The 24,605-nt window shown below is 39.9% G+C and overlaps 5 protein-coding genes and 1 long non-coding RNA gene across 10 annotated transcripts; 2 read left to right on the top strand and 4 right to left on the bottom strand.

Annotated features, from left to right (window-relative positions):
* Positions 1–312: 312 nt before the first annotated feature.
* LOC148294300 (uncharacterized) lies at positions 313–1,077 on the bottom strand. Its single transcript, XM_088253690.1, has one exon. The coding sequence runs from the start codon at positions 1,075–1,077 to the stop codon at positions 313–315; it is 765 nt and encodes a 254-aa protein (XP_088109816.1).
* Positions 1,078–3,174: 2,097 nt separating this feature from the next.
* On the top strand, positions 3,175–5,765 carry LOC148294301 (uncharacterized). The gene is made up of 6 exons (XM_088253540.1): positions 3,175–3,326; positions 3,406–3,567; positions 3,652–4,440; positions 4,584–4,677; positions 4,757–4,852; positions 4,935–5,765. The coding sequence occupies exons 3-6, from the start codon at positions 3,986–3,988 to the stop codon at positions 5,325–5,327; spliced, it is 1,038 nt and encodes a 345-aa protein (XP_088109666.1). The 5' UTR covers positions 3,175–3,326; positions 3,406–3,567; positions 3,652–3,985; the 3' UTR covers positions 5,328–5,765.
* Positions 5,766–7,728: 1,963 nt separating this feature from the next.
* LOC110773904 (uncharacterized) lies at positions 7,729–9,361 on the bottom strand. 5 transcript variants are annotated; one of them, XR_015835734.1, is made up of 4 exons: positions 9,030–9,361; positions 8,849–8,926; positions 8,185–8,286; positions 7,729–8,073 (listed from the first exon to the last, which is right to left on the bottom strand). It is a non-coding gene; the product is annotated as an uncharacterized LOC110773904 (long non-coding RNA). The 5 variants fall into 5 exon arrangements; XR_015835735.1 differs by having other exon boundaries at positions 7,729–7,930; positions 8,185–8,274; positions 9,030–9,360; XR_015835732.1 differs by having other exon boundaries at positions 8,185–8,274; positions 9,030–9,359.
* A 4,428-nt stretch (positions 9,362–13,789) lies between these two features.
* LOC148294302 (protein FAR1-RELATED SEQUENCE 5-like) lies at positions 13,790–15,896 on the bottom strand. Its single transcript, XM_088253691.1, has 2 exons — positions 14,233–15,896; positions 13,790–13,859 (listed from the first exon to the last, which is right to left on the bottom strand). The coding sequence occupies exons 1-2, from the start codon at positions 15,894–15,896 to the stop codon at positions 13,790–13,792; spliced, it is 1,734 nt and encodes a 577-aa protein (XP_088109817.1).
* A 2,289-nt stretch (positions 15,897–18,185) lies between these two features.
* Positions 18,186–19,454, top strand: LOC148294303 (uncharacterized). The gene has a single exon (XM_088253692.1). The coding sequence runs from the start codon at positions 18,186–18,188 to the stop codon at positions 19,452–19,454; it is 1,269 nt and encodes a 422-aa protein (XP_088109818.1).
* A 1,933-nt stretch (positions 19,455–21,387) lies between these two features.
* Positions 21,388–23,960, bottom strand: LOC110766353 (uncharacterized). The gene is made up of 2 exons (XM_088253693.1): positions 22,225–23,960; positions 21,388–22,117 (listed from the first exon to the last, which is right to left on the bottom strand). Exons 1-2 carry the CDS (start codon positions 23,958–23,960, stop codon positions 21,388–21,390), a joined length of 2,466 nt encoding a protein of 821 aa, XP_088109819.1.
* Between the last annotated feature and the right edge of the window lie 645 nt (positions 23,961–24,605).

The raw sequence follows: 24,605 nt of genomic DNA on the forward strand, positions 1-24,605 counted from the left end.
AAAATTCTCTACATGTTGAATAGCCTAAGCAAAACAACATCAATCTATTTGAAATCCTTTTGCATCCTTAGCAACCAGCAAAATAAAAATGTCTTTACATTCTCAATAGCCAAAGCAAAGTGCAGTAGCCTACTTGAATCTCTTTGCATCCTCAGCAACCAGCAAAACAAAAATGTATTTTCTTCCTCAATAGCCAAAGCAAACAACAGCCGCCTACTTGAAATCCCTTTGCATCCTCAGCAACCAGCAAAATATCAACATCACCACCTGCAAGATAAGGTGAAAAACAACAAAATCACAACTAAAAAGGTATTATTTAAATGATTTTCTTCTTGCATTTTGAGAAGCAAAATCCTCAATGATGCTTTCAAATTCAAGCTTTTCTAACATCTCCTTTTCAATGGATAAGATTGCTAGCCCATTTAGCCTTTCTTGTGACATGGTAGACCTCAAGTAAGATTTCAATAATTTTAATTTAGAAAAGCTTCTTTCTGCAGATGCTACAGTCACAGGTACAGTCAATAGTATTCTATAGGCAATCAAAACATTTGGAAAACAATCCATATCTTTAACAAACTCTACAATTTCAAGTGTTGTGTTTACTGCTGATGGTAAAAGATATTGCAGCACCTGTAACTCTGAAAACAAATCACTTGCATCAACATCAGAAGACTCACCATTTCTTAAAGTAGTTTCAAGCTTCAGACAACAATTTTTCAATTCCTCATCACCCAATGAAGTTAACTTCTTTGAATTAAACAAGAACCCAAAAATACCATCATATTGTTGCATTTGTTCAAATCTACTCCTTAATGAAGAAAGAGCCATATCCACTACACAGATGAAATAATTGACTCTAAATGATTCTTCAACTGATTGTACTGTCTCATCATTGGCATTCTCATCAAATTGTTTCTTTCTATGACTTTGACGTTTTTTAGGAAATTCGGGTTCAATCCCCATATCACAAGCAATAGTTTTAGCTTCAATCATAGCAGATGCAAATCCATTTTCTCTATAATTCTCAAAAAAAGAAATGAGCCCCTCCAAATTTTTTAAAGCAGTATCAATGCACATATCTTTATATTGTAACTTTTTGCTGACTAAGTTAATTTTCAACAAAATATCATGCCAAATAACCATGCCTAATAAAAACTCAAAATTTTCCAGTTCATGTGTTGCTAAACTTTCAGCTTCACTTTTTGCTTTAGCATCTTCACTAGTTTCTGCTACTTTAAATAAAGCTTCTTTTATTTGAGCAGCTTGGTATCTTATTGCTTTAACACTCTCTACACGACTTTCCCAACGTGTAGTTGACAATGTTTTGAGAGTTAAACCATCTACATGATCTTGTAAAATCTTCCAACGCTTTGTAGAATTAGCAAAAACACAATAAATGCGTTGAACCACCCCAAAAAAGGATTTCGCTTTCACACAACAGTTTGCCATATCACATAGTGTTAAATTAAGAGAATGACAACCACATGGCATGAACAAAGCTCTAGGATTTATTTCAAGTAATCTTCTTTGTACACCTTGATGTTTTCCTTTCATATTAGAGCCATTACCATAACCCTGTCCTCTAACATCATCAATTTTAAGACCAAGAGACTCTAGGACAGATTGCAATTCATTAAAAAGTCCTAATCCTGATGTATCTTTCACAATTAAAAACTCTAAAAAGTACTCTTCTATTTTCACTGGACTCCTTGACACATCCACACACCGTATTATCAAAGTCATTTGTTCCTTGTGACTTGAATCAGGAGTGCAATCAAGTATCACTGAAAAATATTTTGCTTGTTTGATTTTCTCAATGATTGCACTTCTGACTTTTGAAGCCAGCAAAACTATCAGCTCATTTTGAATCTTATGGCTTAGATAATAATAGTGAATCTCATCATTTTGAATTCGTCGAAAATGTTCTCGCATTATTGGATCAAATTCTGCAACCATTTCCAATATACCTAAAAAATTACCATTATTTTCTTCATAAATTCTCTCTTTTGTTCCACGGAATGCAATATTATTTTTAGCAAGACATTTGACAATAGAAATTATTCTTACCAAAACATGTTTCCAGTGTTCCTTCTCTCTCCTAATTTGTTCTTGTATGCCTTTATCAATTGTTTCATTTTTTTTCAATCTGTTATGTAATTCAATCCAAGAACTCATGTTAGTTATGTGTTCAATGCTGTTTTCATGTTGTTTAAGCCTCTCACTAAGATGTTTCCAATCTCTAAGTCCTTCGTTTGCTAATTGGCTTCTACAACACATTGTCTTAAACAACTTACAACAAAAACAAAATACCTTATCCAATTCCTTTGAGTATACTAGCCATTTTCTATCATGAGTCTCCCCATTTGGTAACTTTCTCAAGTAATAAGTTGAGGAAAAATGTCTAAAACTTTTGTCCTTGGGAAATTTGATATTATTATCTCTTGCAGGACCTTTTTCCACAAGTAAAGCTCTCATTTTTTCATCTAGATTATCCCAAATTCTAGGATCAAAAATGTTTAAAGGAAAACTTGGTTCTACACCCTCAGGTTCAGTGTCTTCATTATTACAAAGATGGTCAAAATCTTCATTCTCAACATGTTCATCTTCACCTAAGTCACCTACCTGTGCATTAAAATCATTCTCAGTTCCTACTAATTCTTCCACATGATTTTGTTGTTCAGATTCATTGACTAAATCATTATCAATTCCTACAAATTCTTCAACATGATTTTGCTGCTCAGATTCATTGACTAAATCTTCAGTTGAGTTATCAAGTGAACTATTTGTTTTGTTTTGAAAAAATTTATCCAGAGCTCCCTTTTGAGATTGAGTTAATTCTTCTCTCTATCTTTTTCTTTTTCTTTTTTGACTTCCAGATGGGTGTTTCTTAGAGAACATTGTTACTTGAAAACAGAAACAATATACAAGGAAAGCCAATGCAATTTTAATACTTCAAAGAATAAACAAAAAACAACATAACCTGGAATTTGAGAAACCCCCTTCGAGAAATCCCTGTCCACAGAAACAAATTTGATATTTCCAAGAAGAAGAAGAAGAAGAAGGAAAAGCGACCTAGAGGAGTGGAATAGATGCACAAAAGCGTTCTTCTTTTTGAGGAGTGGAACAGACCATCGTTGGTTTAGGGTTAATAGTTATAATAATCTAATATAATACTTACTATAAATAAAAAAAATTTGGGCCCCTCTAAATTTTGGGCCTAGGGCGATCGCACTGTTTGCCCCTGCTCAGGGCCGGGCCTGAACGAGAAGCGTATAAGAATTAACAGACCAGCGTGGAGTATAAAGGGATTGAGTTTTGCTTTCCAGGTATTGTTTAGTTAATAATTTATGTTTTGTAAAATTATGTTCATAAATAAGTATTGACTCAGGAAATGATTTGGTGTAGATTTGGGCTTATGAATTAATTCCTGAATTGGAAATGGCTCCCCTGAGATATTGTAAGCGGAAGGATGAAGCTGAATTAGTGCCTCAGATTTGCTGGTGGGAATCTACAGATAAAAACCCCGAGTTTAGAAAGCTGAACGCGTACATTTTTCAGAGCAAAGAGGTATTCACCAAATAATATCTTTATTTGATGAGTGATGTTGTTATGTGTATTGTACATAACATGTTAACTATGTTTTTGTGACAGCCTCTTTCGTTGCGCCTGCTGCGACCAAGTCTACGAGAGATGCAGCAAAATTACTGGAGTTGGGGATCAGATTTTCCTGAAGGTGATGCACCTAATATTGGTCCTCAACTATGTAAGGACCTTGCTGAAGTAAACCATGTTGTGCAGCAGTTGAGGGATGAGATTGCATTATTGCATCACGAGAAAAGTGAGCAGTGGGAGAAATTTGTACATTTCAAGGACTCTACCGCTCATGGAATGGAAGTCATGAGGTTAGAATTGGTTGCATTGAGAAAAAATTATAGGCGATGGAGGTGGCAATGTGGTTCCGCCATCTTTTGTAAAGGTGACCCCAATGGAAAAAGATGATTCTATAGGTGGAAATGAGGGTCACGATCATCAGCCTGAAAATGTTGTTGTAAATGATAAGGGAGAGCTGGAATACATACCCCCTGAGATAAACTGGGATGATCATGCATTGGTTTGTCGGACCCTAGTTACATTTCTTCAAAACCCTTGTCGAAAGAGGAAAATCTCAATTGAAGATGATGAAGCAGATGAAGATAAGAATGATGTTGATGATGGTGTAACTGTTGTCCAAAAGAAGAAGGTTCGAGGACGGGGTACGACTGTTCAGCCTGCCATGAAGAGGCCGAAATCTGTGCTAAGAGAAACTCCATGGCAAGGGCAGGAGTTTCCCAATATTGAGGATGACACAGTTGGTTTTACTTTTGACCCCCTGAGGCCAATTCCTCATGATTCCCTTCTAAAGATGGCGAAATTCTTGTGGGAATGGGGCCAAGAAGAAGAGTAAGTTATCCCGGTTTTAGCCTTTAATGAATTTCAAAGATTGTATTATGACAACTTATTGACCTGTTGGTGAATCCGATTGCCTTTTCTCCTATCGAACTTGGTGAATCTGATTTGATTGCAATATTTGTTGACAATTGCAGTTCGCATGTGAGATTATGTGGAGAAGAAGGTGTAGACACTTCACATGACTTCTTTGTTCGCCTTCTGAGCAAGAATGGATGGTTGGATGACACGGTAAGTATAGAGAGCTCCATTACTCCACCATAATATGAGATTTATTAGGTTAATATTGAAAACAACACTTTTGGTGTAGAACATTGACATGGGATTGTATCTGGTACGAGAGCGGCAGAAGAGGTATCCAAATTTAGTGGGTTCGGACTGGACGATAGTCGATACTCTGTTTCAGGTATAACTCTTTCATAATTAAGCATGATGACTTGGTTCAATTGGTATCTAAATTGATGCATAACTGATATGGTGCTATGTAGAAGTATGCTACAATAGATTTGAAGCATATGCGGCTTTATGGGGGAAAGGACGACAGGCCCCATAGTAGAGCTCTAGTGAAAATGGTTAACGGCGAGCTGCATAAGTGGAGTAAACCTTGGATGTCTGTTAAGAAGGTTTTTCTGCCTTACAATTGTGTAAGGCAGAAGCACTGGGTGACACTCGCTTTAGATTTAACCACTTGTGAAATATTTGTGTACGATTCCAAATTAGATTTGTGCAGAACTCAAACATTGATAAAAGCATTGCAGCCGGTTGCGAAATTGATCCCTATGTTGTTAAAAGAAGTTGGATATGTTGGTGGTTGTCCTCTACGAACAACTGAGTGGCCAGTGAATCGAGTAACTGATGTTCCCCAACAAGTTGGTGGGTGAGTAACTTTCCACCTACAAATTTACATATGTTATTTGCAAATTGATAATGTAAATTTTTTACGGTGTCATGCTAACTTTCAAGGGGGACTGCGGGATATTTGTCCTAAAATATTGTGAATTTCTCAGCTCCAATGTAGAGTTGGTGCAATTGTGTGCTGATGCCATCCATTTATTCCGATTAAAGCTTGCAATAGACTTGTTGCAGGGATGCTGCAGTATATAGGTGTGATTGTGGGTGATGGAATTATTGAACTATTTCGGTAGAGCTCTATTTGGGTAGTTCAGGTTTTAATTTTGTTGGTAAGAATGGTTTAGGTACTGGAAGAGGATTCTGTTGAGATTACCAGATCCCCTCTGATTTGCACTGAGGGTAAAATATCTTTTGCTGGGGCTATGCCTCCTTTGTTTATAGAACAAATATTGAAAAACTGTATTTTACTAGCAACGCACTCCATTTTAGCTAATCACAAATATTTTTTTATTTTAAATTCATTATAATTATAATAAGGAGCCAAAATGACCATCTTAGCACCGCGCCGACTTTTCTTTCTTTCAGTGTTGGTTGAAGAAGTCGACATTCCCCACAATGAAATGCATGTATTGCACGTCTCGACCAATCTATAAAACACAGGGGAAAAAAATACTTTAAATACAAAAGTTAAACAAAATAAGAATACAACAGAGTTGCACATGTTCAGTCAAAAAGGGAACTTCTGATCGGCTGGTGGTGCACTTGTTCCTTCACTGGTAATCCCATAAGTGGATCCCCAAATGTCCCAAAACTGGTTCCCCGGGTGTCCTAGTAGTGGCTTTGGGATTGGTTTCGGTTTCTTTCTTCTTTACCAGTTCCGAATGGAGACAATGACATCAGGACTTGATCAACCACATATAGTATTTAAAGCATTAACTTGGGTTTTCCAACGTGCACATGCACAATCTTGGGTTTTCCAACGTGCACATGCACAATCTATACCCACCCCAAGTTATTCTTTCTTGATAGCATAAAAACATATTATATATGAGAAAGTTATTCTTTCTTGATAGCCTAAAACATATATAATATGAGAAGGAAATATTCATATTTCAGAATACTTTTTACGAATAATTCATGAAACCTAAACCCTAAACCCTAAACCCTAAACCCTAAACCCTAATCCTAACCCTAACCCTAACCCCTTACTATATAACCCCTAAACCATACCATTTTTAATAAATTTTGAAGTGTTAAGAAATATTTTTAAGAACTAGTTATAATCAAATTTTGTTGTAAATACGTTTAAACCATAAGGTATTGTGTTTTGATCACATAAGGACTTGATCAAAAATCGGATGTAATGTAGATAATATATCAAAAATCGGCATATCATCCAATTAATTATTCATTTTTACTTCAAAATTAAATTTAAAAATCTATTATAATTCAAAGAAATTCAAAAAAAATTATGTCCGGATTGGTATGACATTTCCTTCAATCATGTAGATCAAATTTCACCATTGTATTGAAATGTCGATCCAATCCTTATGTGATCAAACAAACAATAACTTAGGGTTTACAAAGTTTAGTTATGTTTTGATTTGCATCATTCATATTTAGGGATGACCCCCAAAATTAATTTTAAAACAATTGTAAACCACTTTTTGGACTTGAGATACGAAGTATTGGTGCTCAGAAATACGTATGTATTTTATTTTTTTTGTATTTTTCCCATTTATTTTAATATTTTAAACGATTTTACAAGAAAATATGATTAAAATATAACAAATGTGACACTTGTCAACGCAAGTAGAGCCCAGCATCCCTTCCACTTCCACGTGTCAGCAGGGGACGCTGCCACATCGCATCTCATCCAATTAACTATTTCTTTTTACTTCAATATTGTTTTAAAATGATAAGGGTTAGGGTTTAGGGTTTAGGGGTTATGGGTTATGGGTACGAAGTATTATGGAATCAGTGTTTTCATACGATACACTTCTCATATTATATATATATGTTTTTGTGCTATCAAAACACAATAACTTGGGATGGGTATTATATTATATTCTGCATGCAATAGTCATGCTGTCAACTTGTTCTAAGTAGGGGATGTGGAATGTCCATGTCTAGGCCTGGGCACGGTTCGGGTCGGGTTGAATTTTGCATGACCCGTGGGCCGAACCGAGTGAGACATCGGTTCTCGGATTGGATCGGGTCAAAACTCAAAGCCGAAAATGGGCCGACCTGATAGGCTCCGGTTCGGTTCGTGTTTTTTGGTCGGTTTTGGGCTTTAGCCCAAATTAGTTTTTTTAAAAGCCCAAATCACTTTCTGGCTAAAATCTGTTTTTTTTTTGTCAAATTACCAAAACCTAATCAGTATTAACAGGCCCAAATCAATTTTTTCTACTCTTTCAAATGCTGAAATCATGCAAATTCAAGTATAATCCATAAAAAAAATCCATCATTCAAATCTAAGTTTCTAAAGAACTATTAATCACAAATTTAAACAATCATCACAAAAAAATACACACAAATAATAAAACAAGAAATCCAAATTATAATGATTACAACCCATGACATAAAAATAACAAATATCCTTCCAAAAACCTTGAACAAAACCTGCATTCATCTGTCCAAAAATACACTTGTATCAGTCAACAATCAATCACCAAACATATAATTTCAGTAAAAATAGAAATAAATTGTTTGCTTATCTTCAAAACCCTTCAAAGTTTAACAAACGAACATGTCAAAAATCATGAACTACTACTCCTGAATAAGAAACAGATAAAACAAAAAAATTATATAACCTCATATTAGAGCTTCATAAAAGTAAACATAGTAAACAGATAAAACACAAAACTACATAAATAATAGACCTACCATGGAAGTCAAGTTTTTGCTTTGTTCTTCCAGTTCTGCATTCTTCCTTTCCATGTCTTTTATCTGAGCAACCAAAACGCCAACGTCGCTCTGCACAAGAAACTATAATTACATGAGAATTTAAACTTGACTTTCTCAGCAACCAAACGAAAGCTTAAAAAAAAAATTCTGAATCTTTTTCTTTTCTTAAAAAAATACAGAAACTAGTTCCTCCTACTGCAAATATCTTTTTCTGTCATACTGCAAATATATGATCACCCTTCCAAGAATCCAAACCACAATAAAACATATAAAAATTGTTCAAAAAACCAAATTCTTCCTTACTCTATCAAAAAACACACAGCAGAGACAGATTGAATGGAAGAATTGTTCAAAAAAAGCAAAAATTAATTCTCAAGTTCAGAGCATAAATCCATCGGATATAGGCAAAACATTAGCTAATTAATACTCAAAATCAAACTCGTATTTTTTCTCTGTTTTTCTCTAATTCTCTATGTTTTTCTCTTTCTTCCTTACTCTATCAAAAAACACACAGAGCACAGATAGATTGAATGGAAGAATCGTTCAAACAAAATGCAAAAATAATTTCTCAAGTTCAGAGCATAAGTATAAATTTCAAAATAAAAAAAAACCCTAGAATGTACAGAGGAGAGGGAGAATTTACCTTCGGCAAGGGAGGTGGTTGTCGTTGCTGCCTCAAGCGTGCAAGTATTAGAATTGATAGGGTTTGTGCTGTGCGTGCCTGAAACAGAGAGGGGTGATGTTGTGGGTTAGGTTAGGCTTAGGTCGACGAGAGAGAAAGGAACATAGAGCCAGACGAGAGAGAGAGAGACAAGAGATGATACCTGGCGGCAGATGACAGATCGAGAGATCGATGAAGGAAGGAGCGACGCTGATGTTGTTGTTCAAAGATCTGAGCTTTGGTGAGGTGAGAGAGAGAGAGAGAGGCGCCACACACAGCCCCTTAGGTCAAAACCACAGAGAGAGAGAGAGAGAGAGAGAGACGCTGATGTTGTTGTTCAAAGATCCGAGGTCGATTGAAGATCTGAGCTTTGGTGAGGTGAGAGAGAGAGAGAGAGAGGCGCCGCACGCAGCCCCTTAGGTCAAAACCAGAGAAAGAAAATGAAAATAGAAGAGAGAACAGAAGAGAAGTCTGAGTGAAAGTGAGTGAGTGAGAGTCGCGTGCGAGAGGTTACGGGAAAAAAAAAATAGTGAGGGATCCGCTGCAAGCAGCCTCACATTAATATTTTTTTGGCCAATCAAACGATGCCACGTGTAAAATATATATATATATAAATATTCACCGGTTCGGTTCAGGTTCACCGGTTCTGAAATTTTTAGACCCGAGAGCCGAACCGTAGACCTTCGGTTCGGTTCATATCCAGATTTGACTTTTTCGGTTTGGTCAAAAAACACTCTTTTTCGGTTTGGTTTGGATTGGTTCGGTCGGTTTGATCGGTTTATCGGTTTTTATGCCCACCCCTATCCATGTCTATTGTTGAGACTAAAGTGGAGGGTTATCACAGTGCATGGGGAGAGCCTAAAGTGGCGGCTATTTTCATGCGTATCCAACGTCTGTCAAGGCTACTGTCCATAAGTGGATAAGCCGTCAATTGAGATATATAAACATTAACTACAATCTACTATAAAACAACTAAAGCTATTGAAGGGGATTGAGTGGAGGTCGTTTTGGCGGGAAAAAGGTCATGACTTAGTATTTGTACGCTCTCCCACAGCAAGCATTTCCTCAAAAAATTCCAAGACTTATAATGTCTTCACGTAACAAAATTCTCCCTATAGTTTTAAATACTCCACCACAAAAAAATCCTGATGCGTTCTCGCATGGGAAGAATAAAGCTGCAGATGATGTTGAAGGTGTTGCCAAATGCCTTAAGTTTTCATATGAGGATGCAAGTGGTATTGGACAACCTAGGTATGAGATGTTGATGCTGGCAATCAAACGACAACAGATACGTCTAAAGTGGCATGAAGAAACCTTGAGGGAGCAGAAAAAACAAGCAAAATTTTACCTAGGAACCGTAAAGAAGATGAAATTAAAGGTTAAGCTTGCGAAACAGGATGCCTTTCGAAAGTTCTGTGCTTCAAAAGAGGCAGTTCAAATGAGGGAAGCTGAGTCACGTAAAGGATTTGATCTATTCCGCGAGTATGCTAGAGGGGTTGTGCCGGAGTACAACTGGGATGCTATTACCATGCAGTAAAATCCAAAACTGCAATGTTTTTTGGGTTATGTGGAGGACCTTCGTTTCAACCTTATGTACAGCCATGATCTTGGGTTTAGCTCGTTGGTGTCCAAACAGTATGTTTATGTATCCTTATAGAGTCATAAGTGATTCTCGAAGGTATGTTTTGCTGATGTAAGATGACAAAAAGGTTTGATTTGTATAATGTGTGATAATCCTAACTAGCAGTGTGTAAAAACTGTTGGTAAAATTGGCTCATCTAACTCTCTCTTCTTAGAATTCCAGCTTCTACCACTTACTATTATTCAACTTGTTTTCTCCTCTTGTGTTATCTTACTTCACCCCATTTCCTACACAAGCCAATGGACATAAGATAAGGCACCATCTTTGTCCTCCACGTTCCTCCTTTAGTCAATAACTTAGACTAAATGTCAGATCAAGTAGGTAAATGATATTCCACTCAGCCACCTCCCACTTACACCAGAAAATGGAGAGTGATATCTTTGAAATAAGATAACCAATTAGCCATGAGTGCTCTCCCAACTATCCAGCAGGTAGTCAACATTCATTTAACTCAGAAGTGACCCACTAAGCCTCTGAAATCTTGTGGAAAGCGATAGCCATCGAAAACACAGTTGAAAACACGTAAGGAAATGTCACAGCACGACTGGAGCGATCGGTCGTCAGGAATGGGCGACCGGTCGCCATAAGTTTTTCCTCCAGACTTTGAATCTGCTTCTAAACGACCGATCGCAAATGTCACGCGACCGGTCGCTCGTGCTTCCTGCGACCGGTCGCAAAGAACTAGCGACCGGTCGCTTGTCGATTTTGCTCCAGACTTCGAATCTGCTTCAAAACGACCGGTCGCAAATGTCCTGCGACCGGTCGCTTTTAGACAGATTCAAACTCATCCTTTCAGCACCAAAACACACTTGTATCCTTAGGTGAGCCATTTTTTCCAACAATTTATGACTGGTCGCTCCAGGCAGGTTGAGTTTGGTTTCCTACGTGTTTCTGGTTTTTTTTAATATGGGATGATTGCATAAGTGGTTCACTGTGCAAAATAAACGGTGTCTGTAACAATTTCAATTAAGATCACATAATTTCAGTTCAAATGGGGTCAACTGGTAAAACACCAATTGAAACAAAAATGTGGTCAGTCAGTGCATTTAAAAATAGTTAGTGGGAATTTACCAACAAAAAAAAAAAGGTTACCTTAGATTTAAAAATTAGTCAGTCTTCATTGGTTTTAGGTGTCCGAATTTTTTGGGAACTGCATTACATTAAATTTCAAATCTTGGAGAAATTCATATTTGTAATTGTTTTCCACAAGGTTAAAAAGGGAGGCTTGTCGTGCATCAAGTTTTAGTTTCAATTTTGAATATCCATGGCCAGTTCGACTGCTAATGCGACTGAGGGAGATTTCGATGGGTCATTAGAGTATGCCCCCCAATTTCCAAGGTCTCCTCCACCACCACTGCCATTTCCAACCTCCTCCGGAAGCGAGGGGGGACTCTGATGATCTTGTTCTGGAAATAGATGATATGCGCAACAAACTCGCTCACAACTCTTCCATGGTCCATTATTGGACAGAAAAGTGTGTTGCAGCTGAGCGGAAGTTGGCAGATTTGACTAGGAAAGTTAACAATGCTAATTACAAAAGAGAGAAGCACAAAATTCGTGCCCAAAGTAGAAAGTTCAAAGTTGAGGATTTGCAGATGTCAGAGGAAGATGCCAAGTATGAAACCACGACCATCCACAAAAGGGGTGACAAGCATCGTCAGGCCATACGTGGGGCTTTCAACGAAGGTTTCGAGAAATTCCGACGCATTGCTGCTGATGCCCACAGAGATATTGACTGGGATGCCGTAACAGTATCTGCTGCCCAAGAATTCATCTATGGCGGTGTAGACCCGACTCAACACAGCCACTAACGAGGTGGTGACTAAACCATCTTGATCGGCTAATGAGAATGCACGACTATTGATCTCCTGTATGAATCTCTTATGAAATAGTTTTGAGTTCTTATATTTTATATTTGTGTTAACGGGTGTATCATGGTGTCATGTCTTTTTAATGCTGTTTTTTTCTTCATATCTTGGAAATTGCGTAAAGTTATGCACGACTATACTCTCCTGTTTTTACCTCACTCACACACTTAGAGTGGTACACACTTAGCTCTCTCACCCTCACAGATTTGGAGTGGGATACTGATGGCTGTTTGGATGGTGTTGTCTCACTTCTCTCTCTTGCTCTCGGCTTCTCCTTTGGTGCAGCACAAGCACTCTCTCTCTGGCTCTTCTATGCAACAACCACAGCACACGCACACTTGCATGCCCATTATATAAACAAATGAAAGAAGGCTGATTTTTATCTCCAAAGAGCATCCACGTGCATGCCAAAGAGACCATAATGATGTTGGTCAAATAGCCTCTCCACCAAAAACATCATCATTTGCTAAAGACATTTATCATTTTGTCCTTATTATATTGATTTCATCATTGCGTTGGATATCCATCTTTTGACTACCGAAAGTGTATTCTTTCATCATGGGGTGGACCAATATGCCAACAGTAAAATGGCTCACATTTAGTATAGGAGGAGGCGACCGGTCGCATGCAATGCTGTGCTGATCTTTTTCACGCGTTTTTCAACAACAAGATAGGAGTGAGTGAAAGTCTTGTTTCATTTTCACAAAAAAATGCACGCAGAATTTTAACCACAACGTGAACTCACGGCAAAATGTGAGCTAAGGAAGGAAAAGGCAAATGTCAACACGTTCAGTCAATTCTGTCAAGTCCAAACACCCCATTCGTCCTTGTCGTATAACAGCATGATGCCGGTGCTAAAAGGGAAAAAATATGTCAATTTAACATAGAATATCATTATCGGTAATTTTCAACCATATTTACTAAAACATAAATTTTATGTTGAATGGAATTGTTCGATAAAACAAGTGGGTGTCATGCATTTTCATTATTTCCAGATTCAATTTACCAATCGATGGTTAAATTCATGATATCAACAACTGGAGTTTACTGAAGCATTATGGCTTGGCTTCCACATACATAAATTTATATGTTGAGTTAATCTTTAGTATCATTATCGCTGATTGTCAACAAAGAAAAAAAAACCTTCAAGATTATGTGAGTAGTACGAAATACAAGAGTGTTTCAAACGCTTGACGCACATTGAAAACCAAAGCAAACAGGTACCAATAAGTACCAGTAGGTACTCAAACTCTGTCAGTGCATATAAGTATCACAAGGTACTCAGAAAGGTATCTGTAGTCATGCAAAAAGGACGCAATAAGACTCACTAGATACTCAAACTTCGGGTCCATGCATTAAATCAAACTCCTGCATAAATGCCTCTGCCATAGAAAGCTGAGTACTTTCATTGTTCTACGTCCTTTGAGTGGGCTGCATATTCTCAGTAACTGGAGCACCAATGTCTGCTTCAGGAGATGAAGACCTGCAACCAGTGCACAACAAAAATTCATACATAATGACAAATCGTTAAAAGAAAATATCTTCAACTAAAATAGACGATATCTTTGCTTACGGGATCCCAAGTCTTGGACATCTCCTTCTATCATGATCACTCTTCCTGCACCCAGTGCACCGACGTTTATGTCGTCCCGCAGCCTTCTCACGTTGTCCTTTAACTCTTTTCGGACGACCTTTTGATTTTACTCGGTTTGGATCTTTTATTCTCACTTGGACAGAACTAGTTTCCCCCTCGTTATTGGCTTCTTCAAGAGGAGCTCTTGATGACACCAAGCTAATAAGCTTCCCACGAATGTCGTTAAATGTTTTTTTGCAGCAACTCAGAACCTTCATCATACAACAACGCCGAATCAATCAAATCGGCTGCAACTTTGCACAATGTTGATCTCTTAACCAAAATACAACCATCAACGTTATCTTTAACTTTTTTGCCATCCTTATCGAAAACTACACCAGCCTTCGCACTTTTCATCCATCTTTTTAATATATACTTCTCTGGCAAATACGCAACCTGTTTCATTCTTAAAAATGATATGATGTGTCGGCACGGAATACCACGAAATTCGAATCCACGACAGCTGCAAAAAGCTTGATCAATATCTTTTTCATGCACAATCTCCTTTGTCCTTGTAACCCCCGGTTGTACCCTCTCAATAACTTTGTATGTACAAAGAGTGTCATCTTCCTTTATAACTTCAAAGAAGCATAAAAGGCTTTCGAAGTCCTCACGCTCAAAGATGTCAAGAATTCCCCTTGTGTAAATGCCTCCCATTTGAAGCTGCATTGGTGTGAGAAATGGAGTTGGAGGTTTTTCGTTCTGATCAACATGATCAACCAATAATTCCTTGTGCCTCTGTGAAGCAAGAGCTCTTTCAAAACGTACTATAAATTCCATCAACGTGTTGTTCTTGTTAATATATTGTTTGAAAAACGAATGACAGCTTTCGGCCCGTTGACTAATTGACATCCCAGCCGAAAACACATGTTTTACATATGACAGAACCCAATTCTCCCGCAAGGCATGAATTGAGGTCAGCCACGTATGCTCTTTCAGCCCATTGTTTGTGATAACTTCGTCCCATTTCGCATCAAATTCTTCTTTGGTGTCCATATCCCATATGCAATTGCACAGCTCTAAAAAACATTCTCCTATGCCGGTTTTCTCGGTCAACTTATTCATTATATGCCATATGCAATATCTGTGGAATGTTGTAGGGAGACTTACTGCAATTGCCTTTGCAATGGCTGCATCTTGATCAGTAATGATCATTTTCGGTGCCCCACATGGCATGGCTTTCTTAAATTCCTCAAACAACCAAATAAATGCTTCTGTGCTTTCACTGGTTAAGAAAGCACAACCAAACAATATTGTCTGACGATGATTATTAACACCTATTAAAGGCGCAAACACCATGCCATAACGGTTGGTGTTGAAAGTCGTATCAAATACCACCGCATCTCCGAAACTACCATAAGCTCGTCTTGACCTTGCATCTGCCCAAAATACATTACCCATTCGTCCTTCTGAATCTACCTCTATCTTGAAATAGAATGATGCATTTTTTTCTTGTTCACGCAAAAAATGCTCATTAAGAAGATCTGCGTGATGACCAGTCACCTTTGCTCGCATGTCTCTTTGGTAATTATAGACATCTTTCCTTAAAAACCCAATATTTTCCATTCCGCCTGCTTGCACCTCAAGAATGCTTAATTGTTGATGTACCGGGATATTAACTTTTGAAAGATATGCATTATATACCTTTGCAGACTCAGTAACTTTACGGTGGCATCTCAACAAATGGACTTGGTCGTATGTTGTCATTTCATGGTTGTGTTCCTCCTTGAAGGCTACAACAATGTACTTGTTCTTCAAAGATGGCAACAAAACAGCAAGTTTAGCCAAGCAACCAGTTCGAACCCATCCTCGTCTTCTGTTCTTACCCGTAATATTGGTTGTCCCTTGTTTACAACATACAAATTCTTTCCTTATTATCTCCCCCATCACACTTGACGTTTTGGTTGTAGAACAACGAACACCAAATCCTGCTTTTAGTGCATACAGATTATATACATCTTCAATGCATCCTCAAGGGAATCAAATTCAAGTCCTAGTTTTGGTTTGAACTCCACACTAACTTCCGGTGTCACCTGTGCTTCAGACTCCATTTCACAATTCTTGCAATTTAACCCTGAAAATCATATTACCATCATAATAATATTGCCACATACATTCAAAGAGCTTTCAAATATCACAATACTATATGCAAAATATAAACATAGAAATATCAAATTTTCAACAAATGTCAAATATACTATCGAAACTTTAGTAATAATGGAGCCTGAAACGAAATATTCTATGAATCATTAGTGAATACACATGCTTTACCTAAGAATACTTTTGGAGTCTCTAGTGACACCTTAAACAACCCACATCCAAACTAGCGTAAATTATGCCCAGATACTTGGTCAAATATTTTCCTCTAGTATGCTCTAATTAACAAATATTGGATATCAGTTACCTCGTAAGTGATTTTGATCTTCAAATTTTCAACAAATATCAAATACACTATCAAATGTTAGTAAATAATGAAGTCTGAAACGAAAAATTTCAACTATTAGTGAATACAAGTGCTACACCTAAGATGCATTTTGGAGTCTCTAGTGAAACCTTAAACAACCTAATTCAAAATAGCGTAAATTATGCCCATATATTTGGTCAAAACATTTCCTCCAGGATACCAAAATTAACAAATACAAGATATCAATTACCTCATAAGTGATTTTGATCTTCAAATTTTCCACAAATATCAACTAGACTATGCAACATTAGTAAATCGTGGAGTCTGAAACAAAATAATCTATGAACCTATTACTGAATATAAATGCTACACCCAGGAGGCCTTTTGAAGTCTCTACTGAAACTTTAAACAACCTACATCCAAACTAGCGTAAATTATGCTCATATATTTGGTCAAAACATTTTCTCAAGTATAAATAGAGGGTTACCTCGTAATTGATTTTGAGCTTTTAAATTTCAACAAATATGATATTGTCGTCGATTTGAAGCGACAACCCCAAACAAATTCGATCTTCGTCTTCTCAACTATTCGAACTCAACGCTAGTTTCCAGTTTGCTCCAACACTTTCAAACGACGACTCCAGTTTTCGATTTGCTCCAACACTTTTTCCTCCAAGTCAATGCTAGTTTCGACTGTGCTCAACGATTCTATCAAGGTGTTACGCGCACCAGTTTTTTTGGTACCAGATGGGTCCTCAAGTCTTCACAAGTGCACAGAACACAATCATCAAACCAGAAAAATGAAAACACAAAATGAATTACAGTGCATGTGCTCATCAGGATAATACCTTGCTTTGTATTATTTGAATCACCAAACCAGAAAATTGAATAGCTCTCTTTCCTCAAACAAAATAGCAAATCAGAAAACAGAAGAAAACCATGTTCTTTGAGACACAGAGAGAGAGAGAGAGAGAGAGAGAGAGAGAGAGAGAGAGAGAGAGACAAATAGAGACAGAGAAACAGAACTTTTTTTGGAGGGAGATATTGTGGTCTTCAAGAGCACAATGAGTGTGTTTTGGAGGGAGGAAGCCACGTTCCAGTGGTACGGTTTTACCCACTTTCAGTTACACTTGCTTCTTATCATCCGTTAGATTTGATCCAACGGTGTTCTGATTTAGAGGTTCGCAAAATGACGTTCCCACCAGAGAATAGCCCATAATAATAAAAGCCGATGACAACACGGGGCCTTATCGTTGACAAGACAAAGGAGGCTCTATCGTATTCGTACCCGTTGTTGGTTCCTCAAATTTGCTTGTTTTTTGTTTTCCATGAGCCCCATGTTTCTCATATCTTATTTATTGTACTTTTCAGATTCCAAAAATATCCCAACTAAGTTATTATTGTACTTTGTATATTAACGTTGGAATCAATGTGGAAACAGTTTTTAATTAGATTGTATATAATTACAAACGTTTAATTTGAAAAGATCTCCAAATGATTGTAACTTGTAATGGATGAAGGAATTAATTCAGAAACATTTTTAAAATTTAACAATAAATTCATAATCGGTTTGTTTAATAAAAATGTTTATGTATTTTCATTTTATGAATTATACATGACTAATAATCTACTTTATAATTGTTTATGAATAATACTGTACATACTAATTATGTTGAAAAAATAATGTATAAGTGAAGGGAAAGGGAAGCTGTGCCTTCAAATGACTGGTGGATATGAATTACCAAGCTGTGGGACATTCACGTTGAGGCAAGGATGCTCCGCCACGTGGTCTGGAGGTGGAGCACCGCCACTCACACCTTTGTACGTTCATGGGGTGAATTTGCTCCCACTCTCGAAGACGTAGCAAACATAACTCGCCTCCAGGTCTGTGGTGATCGAAGTCCCTTTGATATTGCTCTTACTCCGGCAGAGATAGACACTCTTGCAGTCCTGCGAAAGGGCGCTCCTACTTCTCCCAGCACCTCACTCCGCTTCAGCAACTGGATACAACATTTTGGTGATGCGAATAGGCGGGGGCCTTGGCGGTTGGCTGCGTTTATAGCACTGTGGCTCGGGCGGTTCGTGCTTTGTGACTTCTCCCAGGACTGCCTTCACGAGCGAGTATTTTCTTTGGCTTTGGCTATTGCTCGTGGTGACTCGATTCCCTTAGCCCCGATGTTCCTAGGGCACTTGTACAGGTTGCTCGATCAGTGCCATATTTTGGAGAAGAATGCAGCAGGAACCATGGGCGTAGAGACTCTTCTGAATTCCGGCTTCTTGCAGGTGTTTTTGTGGGAACACCTCAAGGGGCTGGATGTGTGCCCGCTCCCTTATTCGCGTGCTCTGCAGTCTGCTGATATGGGCAATGGTTCTTTCATGCCGGATAGTCTCCCTCTTGTCTGCAGGTGGTTTAAGCAAATGCAGAGGAAAGGCCAGAATTTTCTAAGGCTGCTGGATGATATTGAGTACTTCATCTTCCGCCCATATGGCACTTCAGCGGAGACCTTCACCTTTGTGCCCTTTTATGCTGACGTTGACGACACCGTTGAAGTTCCAGCAGTAATGTCTCAAGGCTGCTGCTTCAGAAGATATTCCTTGTTGAATGCCGCATGCCTTTCACTGCCCACCTTAGGCGACAGACGCTCGGAAGTCTCTGTAATTTACTCACCGCACCGGGTCAGACGGCAGCTTGGACTTAACCAAGGCGTGCCAGCCGATCCTAACCATGGCGACCCCTGCCTACTTCACAGGGTCTTTTGGAGTAATCGTAACGTACCGGACAACGCTAGGCCCCCTTTCCTAGCCGGCAAGAGAAGAATTGGTGGTTTCTCACCTGGTTATCAAGCCTACTGGAACCGCTGCCTTGCTTCCATGCGTGAGTTCCAATCCTCCCCTTGTGACAGATTGCCTCCGACTGTCGCTTGCCTTGCTGGCCTAGTATCGGAAGAGAAAGCAATTCCCTTAAGCGTGAAGCGCAATCTGCCCTTTATTTCTAAAAGTGGTGACGTTGTCGGGGAGTTCTCCAAGACGAAGCAAAGATAGAGTCCCTGCAGTTCTGGGAAAAGGGCAACGCCGGCATCAGGTAAACAGAAACGGGAGGAGGAGCCAAGCGCGAAGAAGGAGCGGACCGCGGGTAAACCTAGAAAGTTTATTCCAAAGGTGGCGGCGAGCGGCCCTCCTCGGACTAGAGAAGTAACTTCCCCAGCACGTCCACAGCCTTCAAAATCTGCTACTTCTGGGAGCCAGAGCCATGCCGGCAAGGTGCTGGAAAGCACCCCTCTTCGTAGTAAGTACCAACTACTTCCAAGCTTTCAAGTTGTTTTGCTTCCACCCGTCCTCCTTTTTATATTCCTCGCCACACGTGTGTGTGCCTATATATTTATGTACTTATATACTTTTGCTCTGCTTTTCTCTTTTTTTTCTTTTCCCTCCTTTTTTTTTTATAGGGAAAATGGGGACCACCCCGAAGAGGAAAAGGGGCGATACGACTCCTGTGACCCCACACACGTCTCCAAAGCGCCGTAGTGTGCGCATCCGACAGGCGAGATTCACTGGTGTTCATGCAAAGAACAATGAAGCTTCCGGGGCTGGCGCCGTGGTGACCATTGATGATGATAGTGATGGTGGTGATGCCACTGAGACTGAGACTAGTGTTCCGGCAAAAGAGGATGTTGGCGATATGGATGGCACTCGTGAGGATTTTGGTGAGGGTGATCATCACGATTATGCTGAAGATGCATTTGCACATTCCAGCAACTACTCAGAAGAGCAGGGTGGCTCGGATGCTTTTACTAGTAGCAGTGTGCGTCACATCAGCATTGAATCGGTACCCGACACGTCTCATGTCCTGTTTTGCTTTTATTTCCTTGTTCCATGAGTTGCTTATTTAGCCTTTGCCCTTACCTTACAGATTATCGACGTTACTGATGATTTGAACCTTGCTGCTGCTGTTGCTGATCTTGTACAGAGTACCCAGGAGGTACCCGATGATTTTGAGGTCCGTGACTCTCCATCCTTTCTTATTTATGCTCCTTCTTTAGTAATCTTGCTTCGTACCAGCCTATTTTCTTCTAACATTTATCCTTACGTTGTCTCGTAGGTTGTTCTTTTGCTTTGACTGGCCTGACATGTTGAAGAACACATTAGCTCCAGCTTGTATAACTTCGTTGTGTTTAGGCCGTGTTTCCTTTTGATGTTCCAACACTTGTGCTGTAACGTTGCTGTGTTCAAGCTGCTGGAACCTAAGTTTTTCTTTCTTTTAGACGCTGGAGACACATTGTAATCTTTGTTTGGTATATATATATATATGCTGCCTGGTTGGTGGAATTTGTTCTTGTGAGTTGTTTGAGGTCTTTTGAGATTTTCTGACAGATCGGATATCTTTAAAACAAGGCATATGCTGCCAAAATTTTGGTAGGATCCGAATCCCTAAATTTCCTTTGCATGGCTTGTCTAATTATCAGGCCTGAAGAACACCTTCTTGTCATGCCTTAAAAGGGCCAGACTAGTGTGAGTGATTTTTACCAAAATTCCAAATGTTTTGAATTGCTTATTGAGAGAGTACAATGCTTCCATTGTTCCAGCACCTCAAAAATTGCATGCCCGTTTTTTTTTTTTTTTTTTGTAATAGCTTGGCTTATGCGTGATTAGTAAGTTTGGGATACGTAAAGGAAAAGTAGTATTTCAGAGACAGATTTTTTTTTTTTTCTCAAAATACTCCTTCATTTTCATTGCAAAGCTCATGCTACCATAGTGGTGCATCATACAAGAATTTTCCAAAATACCAAGTGAGAACATAGAAGGAGTTCATATCCGAAATGAAAAGAAATGCAATAGCGAAAGTGCAGAATATAAAATCAACTTAGCAGTAGTACGGTTTGAGCCACTTCCCGTTGATGGGATCCGTTAGCACGCCTTCTTTGACAGAGACCAAGCGATAATAGCCGCTGCTGTAAACTTCTTTGACTGCAAATGGTCATTCCCATTGCGGGGCGAACTTGGAAGGTCCCGATACTTGTCTCCTCACATGCTCGACGACTTTTAGCACGAGGTCTCCTTGCTTGAAGGCTTGCAGCTTGACTGTTCTGTTGTAAGCTTGGGCAATGGTTCTATGGTAAAGTGATGTTCTTCTTTCGGTTTCCACTCTTCTTTCATCCAAGGCCTCGATGTCAAACAAGCGCCACTCCGAGCATGTCTTTGTATCCCATTCAAGGTCATTGACAGCCGATACCCTAGCAGTGGGGATGGTGATTTCGACGGGTGATATGGCATCGAAACCGTACACAAGCGAATAGGGTGAGAAACCTGTGGTGCTCCTTGGAGAGGTGCGATAAGCCCATAAAGCATCCGGCAGGTGGATACTCCAGCCTCCCTTATACTCATACACCATGTTGCTTAGGATTCTTAACAAAATTTTATTTGTAGCCTCTGCTTGACCATTTCCTTGCGGATAATATGGCGTGGAGCGACGATGCTTGATACCATAGCCATTAAGTGTCGAACTCACTTGCTTGTTAACAAATGGGGTACCGTTGTCGGTGACGATCTTGTATGGGATTCCGAATCTGCAGACGATGTATTCACAGATGAAATTTGCAATGGCAGCCCCCGTGGCTTTTTGAAGAGGAATTGCTTCAACCCACTTTGTGAAATACTCAGTGGCTGTGAGGATCCATATATAACCATCGGAAGGTGGGTGGATAGTTCTGATCAAGTCAAGCCCCAAGTGTGAAAAGGCCAAGGAGTACGCATGTCCTGTAATAACGTGGGAGGCTTGTGACTTAAATTGGCATGAACTTGACACGTATGGCACTTCTTCACGAAATTGTATGCATCATCCTTCATGGTAGGCCAGTAATACCCAACATTTAGCAGCTGCCGATGGAGCCTCTTCATCCCCTGGTGTTCACCACATTCTCCAGCATGAATTTCCTGCATCACTTGCTGCGCTTCTGATTCTCCTAAGCATTTCAAGGGTTCACCATTAAACCCTTTGCGATAGAGAGTGGAACCGTCTATGAAGTATCTCTTCAGTGTCTTTTTGAGCTTGTGGGCATGCTTGGTGTTGCTTGGTAAAATTCCTTCAATAAAGAACGCTAAGTACGGCGCCCTCCAATCTTCCGCAAATGAAATGGTGAATGATTCTTCGGTGGAGGGTATTGTTGCACACTTCGGACAATTGGTTTGAACCTCAGCTGCTTGTTTCTTCATTTCTGGCCAATAATAACCCTTGCGTTGCAGGCGCCGATAGAGGCTGATTATTGGCTCCAAATTGCAAGTGGCTTCATGTACCTCTTGGAGTCTTCTCCGTGCTTCTGTCAGTCCTATGTAGCGAGTCAAAATACCTCCAGGCAGGCGTCTGTAAAGTTCTCTGAAGATAACCACATAGTCCTTCAAATCCTTGATGTTGCTTCCCTCGCTCAACCCTTCCTTCACGAATTTTCTCCAAACTTTTTCCTCCAGCATCCCCTCTTGAGCCATTGCTTCAACTGCTGGAACATCTCTTTTTACTACGGTGATGTTGGGTTGCTCTTGGATGAATGAGAGCTTTGATCCCAACGTAGCCAAGGCATCTGCATACCTATTAGTGACTCCCGGGATATGTTCCAGCAGAACCTCCTCGAAAGAACTGACAAGCTTTTCAGCAGTTGTGCGATATGGCGCTAATGTTGACTCTTTCATAGCAAAGCTTCCTTGTAACTGACTTAGCACCAAATTTGAATCGCCAATGATTTTAATCCTTTCTATGCCCATTTCCTTTGCCGTAGACAATCTCATAATGAATGCCTCATACTCCGCCACATTATTCGTGCATGAGAAATTTAGTTTGAACGAGAGGGCCGTGGCTTGCCCTTCGGGGTTGATGAGTACCACACCTGCTCCTCCACCGTTTGACGTAGAAGAACCATCAAAGTAGAGGGTCCACAGCTCCTCCTCTGTAACAACAGCCACTGTTTCCAGCAGCTCTCCCAGAACCTCCCGAAAGAATCGATCTTTCTTCTTCAGGAAATAGAGAAGCATGTCAATCACGGCTTGTCCTTCGATGGCCCTAGGAGTTGTGCATGTGATATCAAATTCGGACAGCTGCAATAGCCACCGTGCAAGACATCCGGACAGCACAGGTCTTGTGAGCAAGTACCTTACAGGGTCAGACTTCACTACGAGCTGTAGCTTATGAGTGAGAAAGTAGTGACGCAAGCGCTGCGCAGCATAGACAAGGGCAAGGCATAAGAGCTCGGTCTTTGGATATCTTGTTTTAGCTCCCCTTAATTGCCTACTCACATAGTAAATCGGGCCTTCTTTTCCACCATGATCGTCTTGAGCGAGTAAGGCCCCAACCGCTGTATTCGTTGCAGCTAAATAAAGCTTGAGAGGAATGGGTGCTCTCATGGTGGGCAGCTTGGTGATTATTTGTTGTACTTGCTGATAGGCCTCTTGGCATTCCTTGCTCCATTCGTATGGCCTGACCTTCTTAAGTAAGGGAGCAAAAACACTCATAATGGCAGCAAGGCCCGGAATGAAGCGCCGAATATAGGATAATCTCCCCATGAAACTTTTCAACTCCTTTGGATTTCTTGGAGGCGCAAGGGAATTTATAGCTCTTGTCTTTTCTGGATCTATATCTATGCCTGTCTGCCGTGCAAATCTCACGGCCTGGAGTTCCGGGCCGAGGGGATGTGCGTTGACACGCGGTTTTCTGCTTTTGGGTGCGGTGCGGTTGTGCGCGGGCGTGCCAGCACGGTCTACCGTGCGTCGAGATGTTGATGAGTGTAGGATGGATAAGTGGTGCGCCTGTTTGAACTCGTCTTCTAATCAAACGATTGTAGCTGAGAGAGGAACTAGTCTCGGCTGTTAGGTTCACGGCCTGAACTACAAGGCCGTTTAAGTGATGGTGTTGGTGGTGGGTTTTGGGCGGTGCTCCGGCGCGCTGCTCAGGGAGCGACGGTCGTATGATATATGGGGTGAGGGAACGAACAACAGAGATGGTGCTCCGGCGCCTTGAAAATCAAGGGTCGTTGTTGTGTAGATTCAGGTGCACCAAAATGGATTAAGCTGCATCCTCAACTTGTGATACTCGCAAGTGCACGAGCCGTTCGGTAGTATAGCGTATGTAAATGCGAGGTCGATCCCACGAGGATTGGTGATTGAATGATCCCATTCATTTCTCCTACACAAAACAGAAATGAAAAAAAA

This window comes from Prunus avium, chromosome 5, assembly GCF_965620075.1.
Source record: "Prunus avium chromosome 5, drPruAviu1.hap1.1, whole genome shotgun sequence".
Taxonomy (NCBI): Eukaryota; Viridiplantae; Streptophyta; class Magnoliopsida; order Rosales; family Rosaceae; genus Prunus; species Prunus avium.

Excerpts from the sequence above, each read along its gene's own strand:
- LOC148294300 (XM_088253690.1), bottom strand. The coding sequence starts at position 1,077 with ATGTGCATTGATACTGCTTTAAAAAATTTGGAGGGGCTCATTTCTTTT.
- LOC148294301 (XM_088253540.1), top strand. The coding sequence starts at position 3,986 with ATGGAAAAAGATGATTCTATAGGTGGAAATGAGGGTCACGATCATCAG. Across the intron at positions 4,441-4,583 it reads GAATGGGGCCAAGAAGAAGA|TTCGCATGTGAGATTATGTG; the intron begins GTAAGTTATCCC and ends TGACAATTGCAG. Across the intron at positions 4,853-4,934 it reads TAGTCGATACTCTGTTTCAG|AAGTATGCTACAATAGATTT; the intron begins GTATAACTCTTT and ends GGTGCTATGTAG.
- LOC148294302 (XM_088253691.1), bottom strand. The coding sequence starts at position 15,896 with ATGGGGGAGATAATAAGGAAAGAATTTGTATGTTGTAAACAAGGGACA. Across the intron at positions 13,860-14,232 it reads TTGATTGATTCGGCGTTGTT|GTCTTCATCTCCTGAAGCAG; the intron begins GTATGATGAAGG and ends CACTGGTTGCAG.
- LOC148294303 (XM_088253692.1), top strand. The coding sequence starts at position 18,186 with ATGCTCCGCCACGTGGTCTGGAGGTGGAGCACCGCCACTCACACCTTT.
- LOC110766353 (XM_088253693.1), bottom strand. The coding sequence starts at position 23,960 with ATGGGGAGATTATCCTATATTCGGCGCTTCATTCCGGGCCTTGCTGCC. Across the intron at positions 22,118-22,224 it reads GCATACAATTTCGTGAAGAA|AACTATCCACCCACCTTCCG; the intron begins GTGCCATACGTG and ends TGACTTGATCAG.